We start from the raw sequence: 13682 nt of genomic DNA on the forward strand, positions 1-13682 counted from the left end.
CCCACTTAAACTGCTGAAGCAAGGTCTTCATCAACGCAGCAGCATACGGAAGTGCATTATCCTGAAGAAGCACAAAGCCTCTGGACAACAATTCCGACTGTTTGTTTTGAATGGCACGGCATAGTCGGCGAAAATTTACAGACAGATAATCCTTGACTACCTGTCTGTAAATTTCAATAGGGTGGACTTTTTTTTTACATTCATAAACCATATTACACTACGAACCTCAAACTTGGCTGGATCTTTAATTTTGTCACACATTTCAAAGTCACACTGTAAACAGTAAACTATCATTGCGGCTCGCTGTTAGCGTCAGACTGGCGTGAAAAAACAGGAAAGTCCATGACGCGACAGTGGGGGTGGTGGGAGACTGTGAGGCTTGTCAGATCAAAATGTTCTTGTCTTTTAGAAAGACCCTCGTAACTTTAGTCATTCTGAACACAATAAGATGTATCATCAAAAGATCTGATGTTGGTGTTATTAAGCCTAGATCTATAAGTGAAATATTTCAAGTGGAAAACTGATACACCATAAAAAACTGATATTTACCATAAAATTTAAGGATTTTTTTTTTATAAAATTAATTTCCCAAACTTGCAGTATCTATTAGTCATTATAAAAATAAAATTTTCATATTTATAAAAATGCATCATGATTTTTAAATATACTCAGTTCAAAACTACAGTGAAATATTATTTAATAGTATTTTATTTCATTCAAGTAAACGGAGGAAGGTTCTATGCTCAATGCAGATGGCCTGACCTCCCACAGCTTTCACTAATGGAAGAGAAAGAAAAGAAAGCTTGCACACATTCCTTCTCTCATCAGGATCAGAAAAAAAGGACAGTTGAGCTCAAGCATTTAGTCCCAGTAGAACTTGAGTTAAGCACTGCAACCAAAATTGTTAATCTCTGCCAATGTCTGGTAGACTTATGACTGATTTTCATCAAAAGATAGAATCAGAACTGATCTCCGCTAGGTGAAAAGAACAAATTTTGTTATTATTTAAAATATTTCAACATCTTTTAATGTTAATAATGGTGTAAAATTTCTGTAAATAGGTGACACTATGTTCATAGGAGATACTATGAAATACATAAGAATGGAGTCAATGTGTTACCACAGCTTTGTTGCTTAGCAATGGTAGCAGTTCTATTTTATTCAGCTTTATTGAATAAAACAGAACAGAATAAAAATTTAATAAATTCATACATTATTTCATATAATGCAATATAATTTTTTTGTTTTTGTTTTTTATTTGAATAATCTCAAAATTTCTTCGAAAAATGTTTGAACATATATAATTTTGAAATGTCTAACTGTTAGAAAGTGTATCTCAAAAGTTTATAGATTGATGCGGAAGATGAATAAAAAAAGTAAAAAGAAATAATTATAATGTTAATTAAATCTATTTGAAAAGATTATAATCATCCATGTTGATTCAATTTTGAAAATTTAAGACAGACAAAAACTAAATCTGCATAAGCAACTGTCTCAAAAATATGTAGACTTTACTTAATATCAAGTAAATAAAAACAAACCTAATTTGCATATTCATGTGATTATAGAAATTGGCACGGAAACTTAAGAATTGATGCAATTTCAGGCACAGAAAGATCAAAATTGGTCATTGTAAAACCTCTATTTATAATCAAATATATATATGAATTCCATTTTTCTGTATCTGTTTGCTATATACCAGGGGTGGGCAAGCAAGAGTTCAGTGGGAGCCGAAATGTAGGTTTTGCAAGATGCACGGGAGCCGCAGTTCTATACAGTCGTGGCGGATAGTATGGTAAGGCGTGCGATTTTATTATATAATATAAATATAATATAAAACAAATATTGAATTTTTTTAATAAACATATTTTCACAAAATTATAAATATAAAATTGTAAAAATAATAATAAAAAACAGAAATTAACACTTTCAGCAAGAACTGCATGTAACTCAAAAAGAGCCGCATTTGTCCATGTCTGCTATATACAATAAGAATTTGAAAATATTGTTTTTATGAGTTCACAGGCATCTACGGCAAGCTAGTCCTTACATCAGATATGAAAAAAAAATATATTACCATCATTAATAAAGAAACACAAGAACTGGACAGATGAGTGGTCTCAAGTACTTTACAGTGATAAAAAAAATTGATCTGAATTGTCTTGAAGGGTGGTTGTCATACTGGCATAATTTTAGGAAAGAAACACAATAAAAAAAGCAAATTTTTAGCAGACAACAAGGTGGTGGCTCAGTAAAAGATATGACGTCGCTTTAGATGCAATGGAACATCAGCTATTGCTTTTATAACTGGATGAAAGAATGTACAAAGCTAACAAATTATGCACGAGAATAATCTGCTGGCAAAAGTTATATTAATATAACTTTATAGATATCTATTGGAAAAGTTATTGAGAGCTTAATTAGGTATTTCAAAAGGATAATGCACCTATCCACCAATTGTGTTCAACAATAGCATGGTCTGATTGCCACCATATGAAACTATTGAAATGGCTCTCTCAAAGTTCTAATATCAATTCAATGGAGAATCTGGGCTATGCTGGCTAGCAATATGTATGCCAATAACAGACAGTATAATTCTGTAACAGAATTCTTAAACAGCAGCTCACAGAGTTAGTGTAATTTAGATCAGAGAATTATATAGCAACTTATTCTTTGATGTTTGAAACTATTAAGGCAAATAGTGCAGCAACAGCACATTAAGAAACTGATTTGTTAATGTTTCTTTTTGTAATTTAAAAAATCTATATACTTTTGAGACAGGTGATTCCTGTACTTCTTAAACATTTATTAGTTTTGGTTTATATTAACTTTATATATGGTTTAAAAATATATAAAATGGTACCTCATACTTAAAATGACTAACATCAAACAGAGTTTGAATGCTAAATTCTGGAGAAATTCAATCCAGAGTTCAAATTATACTTCTGTGTAAACACCATCTGATGTGTGCCCAAATTCTCTAACTCACATCTCGTGCTATGCTCATGTTTTCAGTGCTTTTTTCACATTATTTTTGGTGTTTGGTTATATATAATATAATTACTACCTATTAACCATGGCATCCAATAAGTATATGAAAGAACAATCCTGAAAAGAAAGTATAGTATTGGTGACTCAGATGCAAAAAGGAACTTATCATATAGCATGAAAGCATACACTTGTTTGAACTGACAGTCATGTTTAAGATGCTAAATTTGACTGTGTGTACCATTTTAAGAACAAGAAAAAAATAAAAACAGCAAATATGACTAAAGGTGTGGCACTATCGATCTCCGGGAATGTTACTGAAGAAATGGAAAAACTCCTCCTAGTGTGGATAAATGAGAAGCAGAGGATTATTTATGACCAAGCAAAGCAAACTGCATATTGTTTTCATGTTTAATTATTTAGGGCATTTAATTGTGTGTTATTTTTACCCTAAAATTATGTGTATTTGCTGTTTAAGTTCATCAAAAATTGGTACTGTTTAGGGCCTGCAAACAGATTAAAAATAATGAAAAGTGAATTAATGAGGAAAATTGATTCAGACTTCAAACAATTCAGAGTATGAATGACTTCCTGGAACAAATTACATTTAAAGTATGAGGCACCACTATATATATTAAATCATAAAATTTGATTTCCCCTTTTTGTAAATTTTGTTTAAATGTAAAATAACCTACTGTAATATAAAAAATTTGAGTCTAAAGCAAACAAAACTTGGCAACAATTTATGAAAAATAATTGAAAAGCTATTTAATTCTGGAGAAGTTTCAGAGTTTTGAGTAATGTTTTTAGCTATATTTCAACTATTATCAGAATAATTTAGAAAATCTGTTTTAAGCTGAGAGTATCGAAATACAGCTAAATACATTAATTCTAAAAAAACCAAATTAAGAATTTTGAGCAAACAGCTTTTCAAATTACTTTTTATAAATGTTGGTGCCAAGTTTTATTTGCTTTAAGCTGAAACTTTTTATTTAAATTAGGAGTATTATTTTACATTTATGTTTGAAAATTTTGTTTCTAAAGTTAAGTTAAATGTAAACATTGAAAACATTTAATTTTGTATAGTGTTGGATATATAGAAAGTGATCTATAGTTAAAAAAAAATTATAAAACAGAATATATTTCATTTTAAATAATGCATTATAGAGTGGTCACGATTTGTTTGAGCATTGCACGCTCGGAACACACAGAAACATGAAGATTTGCACAAATTAACATTTAATGTTGTTTTTCCATGATAATTAAATTCATGGATATACTTTCCACAAACATAAGTAGTCATCATGTAAAAAATTTTCAATTTATAATTATCTGTAAAAAATAAATAAATAAAAAATTAAAAAGAAAATTAACATAATAAAATACAACATAAAAAATTAAATACAATTTATAATGAAATCTTCCGAGCTCCCATTATAAATTTTATTTAATTTTATATATTGTTGAAGAAAAACCAATTATTCACTGCAAATTTAATTTGATTTTCTTGATTTCTTAAATTATTGGCCCATTTTAAATTTATTTTTATACTTTGAATGAGCATATACATATAATTGTGTTTTACACATATAAGTAGTAATAATAACTTAAGCTTACATTATAAATGCTTGTTATTTAAAAATTGTATGAAAGAAGACGCACAATGCAGTCTTAATTTATGTAAATTTTTCTTTTAAAAACTCGCATTGATTTATATGGAAACGGAAAATATTTATTTAAAAAGAATATTTTTAGTTTGATTTAAACTTTCTTCAGTTTACAAATTAAACAGAAACAAATCTTTAAATAAATATTTCGTGATAAGCTGTATGCTTTGAGGATGAATGTAATTTTTCTTTAATGTACCCGGTTCTATATTTGCGTTTATTTTGTAATGACCTTTTTATTGTTTTGTAATAATTTGTATCGATTGTTATTTGTTTGTTTATTATTTGTAATTTAAATTATTCTAACAAACTAATTTTAGATGATCCAATTTTTTGATATTTTCATATTTAACTTACCGAGAGTTGATCCCAAAATTATACCATATCCCAATCCTTTACTTAATCCTTGTTTTAAACAGGTTACTAAAAAATAAAAAATAAAGTTATTTTTAAATAAAATAAAATTATAAATTGAATTAATTTATTTTTTTAATAATTTTGCTTCTTCAACTCTCAAGTACGTCTTAATTTTGTTAAGTTAACAAAATTAAGACGTACTTGAGATTTGAAGAAGCAAAATTATTAAAAAATAAATTAACAAAATTAGTTTTCTGTCAAATAGAATTCATCTCAATGATAACTATCTTTAAAAAACTGGACACTTGAAATATTTCTGAACCATTTTATATTTATAGAAATTTCAAAAAATATTCGTCTGTAACAAGCATTTAAATAATTTCGTCGTCTAAGGAAAAAAATAAAATTAAAATTTTTACTTTTTTTATATACAATTCTAATCACTTTCTTATATTAAGATTATACAATAACCGCCTGAAATTTCATAATAAAATGAATAGTTAAAGTCACTTATTTCCTTTAGTAAAAAGTTATTTTAGTCATTTTATCCACGTAAACTAAATAATCAATCTACATATTATTCAGTTGGCAATTCCCTTAATACTACATTATTTTGTCTTTGTGATTCAATCTTAGTATTTTGTTCATCACAATATTTTCTGAAATTTCATGGTAATTTATGACTTTTTATATTTAATGTTAGTTTTCTACATTTAAAATTTATTCTATAAAAAAATAAAATTAATATAGTAAAAACAAAAACAACAGAAACATTGTAATTTAAAACAATGCAAAACAAAACAATAATAAACATCTTCAAAAATACATAAAATGGCACTGAAACATCTTTCCCATAGACATTTCATAGATTATTATTATTTTGACAAACTTTGACGCCATAGAATACAAAATATTTTAATTTTTTTTCCTTGAGGTTTTGGAGTTTTGTTATCTTCGATTGTACAAATTTTTCTACAAGAAGTCTGTTTCTATTCAAACACTACGTCAATAAGCGAGTTAGTGAAGCGAAGAAAGTTTACATTTACACAGGCGAATTATTTGCAATTTTATTTAAAAATCAATCTTTCGAAAGGTCATTTCGTCCTAAATGTCGTAATTGAAGTAAATAAAATCTTTTATTAAACATTAATTTATTTACTATTTGGATGTATAATTAATTCAAAGAATTGAATATGATCATTATATAAATTTTTAAATATAGTTAAAATAATTTCAATGATTAAAACTGGTTTACATTTCGACGCATATATAAAATAAAAATAAGATTTTTGTTCAATGTTCTAAAAGAATTATTTAATGCTCTTTGTAAAAATTGTAATTGGTTCTATTAAAATTAATTATATTAAAAGTTAGTATGTTTTATATGAAACGCAAAAACAGCTGTAATTTTAATAACTTTTAAGACTTATAATTGCTGTTCATTTTGTATAAAAACAGCCATTTTATACTGAATAGACGATAAACCCCCACTAATTTGGACTAATAGGTGGTTAAGATTGTCCAAATTTATGAAAGTCCGACTCAATGGGATTTTTTCTCTCCAATGACATGGAAAACAGGAAAAAATTTGCTTATTTGCAGAGGTTAAAGAAAAATTATGACCAGAAATAATTTAGTTTTGTTAACTCAACACAATTAAAAAAAGAACATTGTATCTTGAATAGTTCTACTGCATTTCATTACCCATAACACTGAGCTAATAAATGCTATCTCGTAGTTTATTGTGTCATTTTAGCACATGCACTTACATGGGTGGGAAATAAATATTGTTAAAAATTGTATGTTCTGAAAATAAAAATTAAATTATTTCCAGATTAAAACAAGTAGATATACTCTTTACATTCGAAAAACTCATTTGGGCAGACAAATGAAATAATGAAGAAATACTAAACCTTTATTTTTAACAATTCCATTTTCAAAAAATCCAAAAACAATCCATAATATTGTAACTGATCCCATTGTCTTAATTTCACAAATAAATATTGTGTTTCATATTAGTATTCATTGTAAAATGTCAGTGTTATTTTTACCCGTGAATTTTAGAAAAAACTTTTGTCTTTAATTTTTTATAGAGTATTGTATACAATAAAATGGCAAAAGTATTTGAAAAAACTTTTTTTTTAAATTTCGACTCTTACATTGGATTTCATATTATATCCAAAAATTCATTTTTAATACCATATTTACTCGCATGTAAGACGACGTCATATATAGGATGAGGTGTGACTTTAAAGATCAAAATAAAGAAAATTAGGTTTTATTAATAAAATTCTAATTTTATTTTGTTTAATCACAGATAAAACATCAAATGAACATTGTCCTGCAAAATTTACTGGCATTTTAAACTTTAAGGAAAAATCTTGTAAAATCGACAACATAATTTGTTCATGTAAAGTTGGACAATCGGGAACCTTTTTTGCCAATTCTTAACAGTCGAATCCACTCTCCATTGATTAAACTTATGAGTTTCTCCGAATTCTGATTTCCGAATAATCATCTGTTTTCACGTGGGAATGGACTTATATCGTGCTCCCGTGTGACTTTAGAATTTCAATCTGGAATTCAATTAAAAAGCTTTGCTATTCATCTTTACTCCTGACAACACACAAGAACGATTCAAATGACCCAAATAAAATACTTTTGTTTTTAAACATGAGAGGGTGAGCATCCAATGAAAAATGCAAACATGGCTCATAAATCTTATTGCAAAAAAGCAAAGAATCCTTCACTCACGCGCATAGGACGACCTAGGTTTTTGAAGCAATGAAAAATGAATAAAAACCTCATCTTATATGGAATAAATATGGTAATTTGTATGTAGAAAATGTAGAAGTAAATTAAAATTCATTCCCACTTTATTATTAACAATCTAATCAGAAAAATACAGACTTCAGTAAGTGCTGAAATTTAGGTTCTAGTTCATTGGTAGCACTTATATGGTACTTGCTGTTATACACATTTATTTTGAGAAGTCAAACGGAAAACAAATTCAAAACAAAAGAATTGTTGCACACAGTATTTATTTTAAAATCAAACACCACAGACAATTCACACTGTAAAAAATACTGAAATATCTGCAATACCAATTTTTTGTACAAACACTGCAATACTTGTAAAATAAAAAAATATAGGCCATAAAGAAGTAATAACAGAGGTTTCAACAAGTAATTTAATCGATTAATGAATATTATGTAAACATTTTTAAAAACAGATACTTTAGAGTGAAAAAGAGTATTTTATATTTGGTACAAAATATCAATATAGGATATATATATTTTATTTTTCTGATTTGTTTCTAAACAATTTTTATCATCATCATCAGTAAAGAATATATTATATTATACAGTAGAGCAGAGCATCGATTATCTGACCGCGTTCTAGTTGGCAAATTCAAATGTCCGCTAGTGATGTGGTGCTACAATATTTGGTTATGTCTTGGCTACTTTAATATTATTTTTGTTAAATTTTTGCATGTTTTAGCTGGCAGCACTGGCTCGACCGTAAAAGGGAGGTTAGTATTTAAACCAGGCCTAATACGCTATACTAAATGTATTTTTTCATATTTTTTGGTTATCCGACCAACCCCAGTTCCCAATTAAGTCGGATAATCGATGCTCTACTGTATTCTAAAAATATTTACATAATTTCAAAAAATTCTTTGCCAACTTTTAAAACATGTAGACAAGAAAAAAAACCTATATTTTAATCTGTAATATAACACATTTCATATGAAACAGCATTTATGTAATGACACACATTTTTATTATTACGCATAAATATTTTATTATTTTATATTATATAAATATTACGCATAAATATTATATTATTTTATTATTGGCCATTTATTTTTTGTTTCATTATTTTAATGTTTATTAAGAATAATCTTAATAAAACATTAACATTTTTGGAAATTTAACATCAGTATTAATTGTAATAAATAATTCTATTTTAACAATAATATATTTATTGTTTATAAAAATTTAACAAGTTTATCATCTGAATATACATATATATAAATGAGTACACAAAATCAAAACAAACACTTATGTCCAAAATCAAGAGCATAACCATTAAGTTGGCCTATATCATTAATTTAACACTATCTTAAAATGGGGTCTTCTATGCACAATGTACTAAGTGTTTGGAAAAAAAACCATTCATTTAAAGTTCTTTTATCCTGTTTGTTGTGAAACTAACACCATTGGCCATAGACGGCTATACAGAGAGCTGTCTATCAGATATTCTGTTATAATGTGCTATTACTATGAATTAGTGATCCTGTTGAATAGTAGTAACTCTTGGACATCTGTTTCCTGGTTGTCACCTCCTGTTTTTTGAAATCTGGCTCAAAGCTTGAATTTGACGCTCTATGGTACGTTCAGCCCCGGACACGTGTGCTACTGGTCTGCTTAATTCTTCCCAATATACAACAAGAAGAAACTATAAAATAATTCTACCAATACTCTAACTTGATAAATGAATGCTTTTGGACTTCTTAATAGATCTATTTCAGAGCAAATTGCAGCACAATTTTACACTCATGCTGAAATACAATTTCATCAATTTCCAGGATTTTGTATTGAATAGTACAGATTTTTCTTTTCAAGTGTATATATCCAGGTTAAAATGTATTCATTTGGTGAATTTTTGTCATGTACATGTATATACTGTATTTTCCAGCGTATAAGACAACTGGGCATATAAGACGACCCCCGACTTTTACAGTTAAAATATAGAGTTTTGGATATACTCGCCCTATAAGATGACCCCTGACTTTTGGAGATTTTACTGGGTTAAAAAGTCGTTTTATATGCCGGAAAATATGGGATGTTATTAATTTTATAATAAAAATCTTCTTAATGTATGTGCATATGCCTAAAAGAAGAAAAAAAAAAAAGGGACCTATATATTAAGACTTAGGAGGGACCTGTTAAGTCCAAAATGCATATCGAAAAATAAATACATAGAAGAAAATTACGTCTCACGATCATTCTATTCCGTGGCCAATCCAGTACGATAAGTCTGTCTTTAAAGAAAAGTGTGCTAGCACAAAAGAGAAAATTTGAAAATGTCATTTATGTTACATCGCATGTGAAAACGTTCCATTTTGTCGAATTTTAAGTACATAGGGTAGCCAAATACAGGCCGAATTAAACTCGAAAAATGTTTAACATATTTGAATTAAAAAGTTTTATAATCAGTTATCAATTTTTACATGTGAGTAAAAGTGTAGGTCTAAAGAGTAATTATTTTTAATCAATTTAAAAATCTAAGATATAGTTATTAAAATAACCTTTTAGATATATAGTCTATATTAAATTTATTATTATCTTTAAATTAAATCACTTATATATTTATGAAATCATTTTAATCTATAGATAAATTCTAGATAAATCTGTAAAAATGAAAATTTTACGATAAGATTAAATAAAAGATTTTAAAAAATTCATATATTAACATAACATGTTAAAAAATTAATTAATTTTTCATAGAAAAAATATAAAATTTAAACGAAAGAAATATATTTAAAATGGTGCAAATCATACAATTGATAAATATTCTTGGTATAAATTATCGATCTGCTTCGTCTAGCTAAAAAAATGTAACTCGTGTGTTTATGTAGTGTATTACAACAACAAACATACATATGTATGATATTGATTAATTTAAATCACTTTCTACCTTCCACAATTATTTACACCTGAAACAATACTATAAACGTGTAAATATGAAAACAGACATACCATTGAAAAAATTAAATTTCACAAAAAATTCGATGTAACAACTTTCCGTAAGAAACAAGAGAAGCAACTTCTTAAAAGCTTCTGCCATTCCGATTCTCAAATCATGCCTTCTGCTTACGTGTAAGTCACGTGTTGCTCTTGTTTAGTATCTTTAAACATGCAAATAAAATAATTTAAAAATTTCATTTAATTCATTAGACATTTTTCTTAATAAACTATTTTAAATTGAAAAATTATTAATAAAAATAAATTAAATAAAAAATTATATCGTGCTCTATTTTATAAATTATTTTCTACCTCGTTAAAACTGTAATTATAAAACTATTTTTATCGCCATCTATCGGACAAATTTGGCAAATTTTTAGAATGATAGGAAATAAATTAAATTTTTTAATATATATTCTTTAACTTTCGATTTATTCGAGGAAATTTAAGCCGAATGTTATTCTGGAATTTTTTAGAAATATTTCGATTAGCTTATAAATCCGGTTACGTAACCTTGAATGTTAATTAATGTCGACCAAGTAGCTAACCATGAACACATCAAACATTTAATATTCAAAGACATAAACTTTTCATTTTTTTTATTTAATGTTTTGATGTACAATATATTAATCTTTCATTTTTAACATCTTTTAAAGATTAATTAGAATTTTTATAATTTATTTAAAAAATTAATTCATAAAGATTTTTAAAATTGTAATCTTTCTTAAATATTTAATTTCGTAAAATAAATAAGATTTTTTTAAAATAACATTAAAAAATTAATTTTAATAATTTAAAAAAATTATGTTTTATTATTAATATTTAAAAAAAAGTAAAAATCTATCATCATCATCATCCAGATTAACATAAACTTCTCTCAAGTTTCTAAAAACACGCATTAAACCTCATATTGTATTAAAAATTAAATTTGTAATTAATTCATTATAATTTTAAAACTACTTTAAGCAATTTTATAAAAATTATTTTAACAAAATATTAAAAAAATAATAATAATTAAGGAATATTTAACTGTTAAGTTTTGAACAATGTAACGTTTAAATAATTGATTTAAATTAGAGAAAATTTCTTTGCAAGGTCGTCTTAATCAAGAAAGGAATTTTTTAAAATTAATTAATTAAGAGTAAAATAATTAAATCGAGAAAAATATTCCATGAAAGCGTTTCCAATTTCCGCCACCAGATGGCAAGAAACGAAGGCGACGAGCGTAGGCACAACGTGGGTGTTGACTAGAAATGGTGTAAACTATAAATATCTGTATAAGGTCAAAAGTTGAGCTTCGTTACTGAATGCCCTTTATGCTAATTATCACGATTGTTTGTCTTCTTTAAACCGATATTTATCCATTAAAATCAAACGTAAAAATGTACTGTACATAAGCTTTTTTTCTTTTCTTTTTTTTAAGTTTTAGAGAGAAAAGAAGCGGGAAATTTTATATAAATTGGAACATTTCGAAGCTGTTCGAGTGCCACAAAACGTGGTGCTAAGATATTGCGGAGATGAGAACTTTTCATTTAACAAGGATAAAGAATTATCGACCATGTCTGTTTATATATAAGTTAGTGAAAGAGAGAAACTAATGATTTATTTATGTAGAAGGAAGTAAAGGAGGAGGAGGAGCTTTAGCTGTCATAAAATCCAAAATGGCAACCGGCCAGAAAGATAAAGAACAAAATAAAAAATAAAATTCCAATTCTGAATCAAATCTACCATCTTCTATTCATCATTATAACAGTCTTATCATGTTATTTCTTTAGATAATCAATTATAAAAAGTCGATATTATTCTGATTATATGAGAAGAATATAGCCTATTCGAAAAAGTATTGATATATATATATATATAAAGAGATTTGAAAAATAATTCTTACATATGTAAGAATTGTAAAAGTCAAGAAAGAGAGAGAGATGTACCAAAGAAGAATATGGTTCTTTTCAATTTTGAAAAGTTCGCGCATGTTCTTTGATAGGAATCAGATTTCTCAACGTATCGTTTTTCCTTTTACAGTATGTAATATTGAATTATATTCGACTTAATGTATTGGTTCTATTCTATACTTTAAAATGTAAATAGAAAAATAAGAATTTGAATTAAAATGTATTGTTTTAAACACGATAAAAAATTTAAGTGTTTAAATCAATGCACTATAATTTATTTTTTATTTTATCTTAATCTACCTTACTCCTTTTCAAAAAGAATGTCTAGAAGCGAAGTTTGTATATACGTAATAAATATACAGTTACTTGGATATATTGAGAGTGGGAATTCACTTTTTGACACGAGTAAATTTTGTTTTGAATATTTTCCTATTTTTTCTTCTATTAATGATAGCTTTAGAACATTAAATTATGCATATTTTTGCGTTAATCTAGTTTTAATGTAAAAAAAAAGTGTATTAAAACGGAAAAAAAGCTACTTTTCATCTTAAATTGAAAATAACTGCAAGTAAAAGATGGTAAAAAAAAAAAAATAAGAAACACTCGATACTAATTTAAGCGGAAACGATGTATAAGAATTTTTTAAAGCATTTTTTTTTTTTTTGGAATTTAAACGAAATTAATAAAATAAAGTTACCAAATCTATGGCATCCGGCTGCAAAAATAGAATTGTGTAGGTTAATTGGAGAGATTTTCGCCAAACAATCGCCTAACGTCCTTGAAATTATTTATTGTTCGTATTAACCGCTCTATTGATTATTTAAAACCCTTTATTTGTCATTAATTTTGATAGGAAATGACTTTTTATAAGATTGAGCGATCGCGTGAATAGCTTATTTTAACCGCTACGTAGGCTATCTGTAACATTCAAAATTAATCACTTATCGCATCTAATTAGTAAAGCGAATCATTCTTAAAATCTATAGAATAATAATAATAATAAATAAAAAAAATGCACAAAAACA

At 26.6% G+C, this 13682-nt stretch overlaps 1 protein-coding gene across 2 annotated transcripts in view; it reads right to left on the minus strand.

Moving 5' to 3' along the window:
- Window positions 1-13461, minus strand: part of LOC136980449 (mannose-P-dolichol utilization defect 1 protein homolog) — a 63447-nt gene extending 49986 nt beyond the window's left edge. The window contains exons 1-3 of one of the 2 annotated variants that reach the window (XM_067276555.1): window positions 13351-13461; window positions 10778-10917; window positions 5013-5078 (exon numbers count right to left, since the gene is read on the minus strand). In XM_067276555.1, coding sequence (XP_067132656.1) covers window positions 5013-5078; window positions 10778-10865 — 154 coding nt within the window. In that variant the 5' untranslated portion in view covers window positions 10866-10917; window positions 13351-13461. Of the gene's footprint in view, window positions 1-5012; window positions 5079-10777; window positions 10927-13350 lie in introns of those variants that run through there. The other variant, XM_067276556.1, reaches the window with a different exon arrangement.
- Between the last annotated feature and the right edge of the window lie 221 nt (window positions 13462-13682).

The sequence above is a fragment of the Centruroides vittatus genome, unplaced genomic scaffold, assembly GCF_030686945.1.
Source record: "Centruroides vittatus isolate TY-2023 unplaced genomic scaffold, ASM3068694v2 contig_7, whole genome shotgun sequence".
In the NCBI taxonomy this organism is placed as follows: Eukaryota; Metazoa; Arthropoda; class Arachnida; order Scorpiones; family Buthidae; genus Centruroides; species Centruroides vittatus.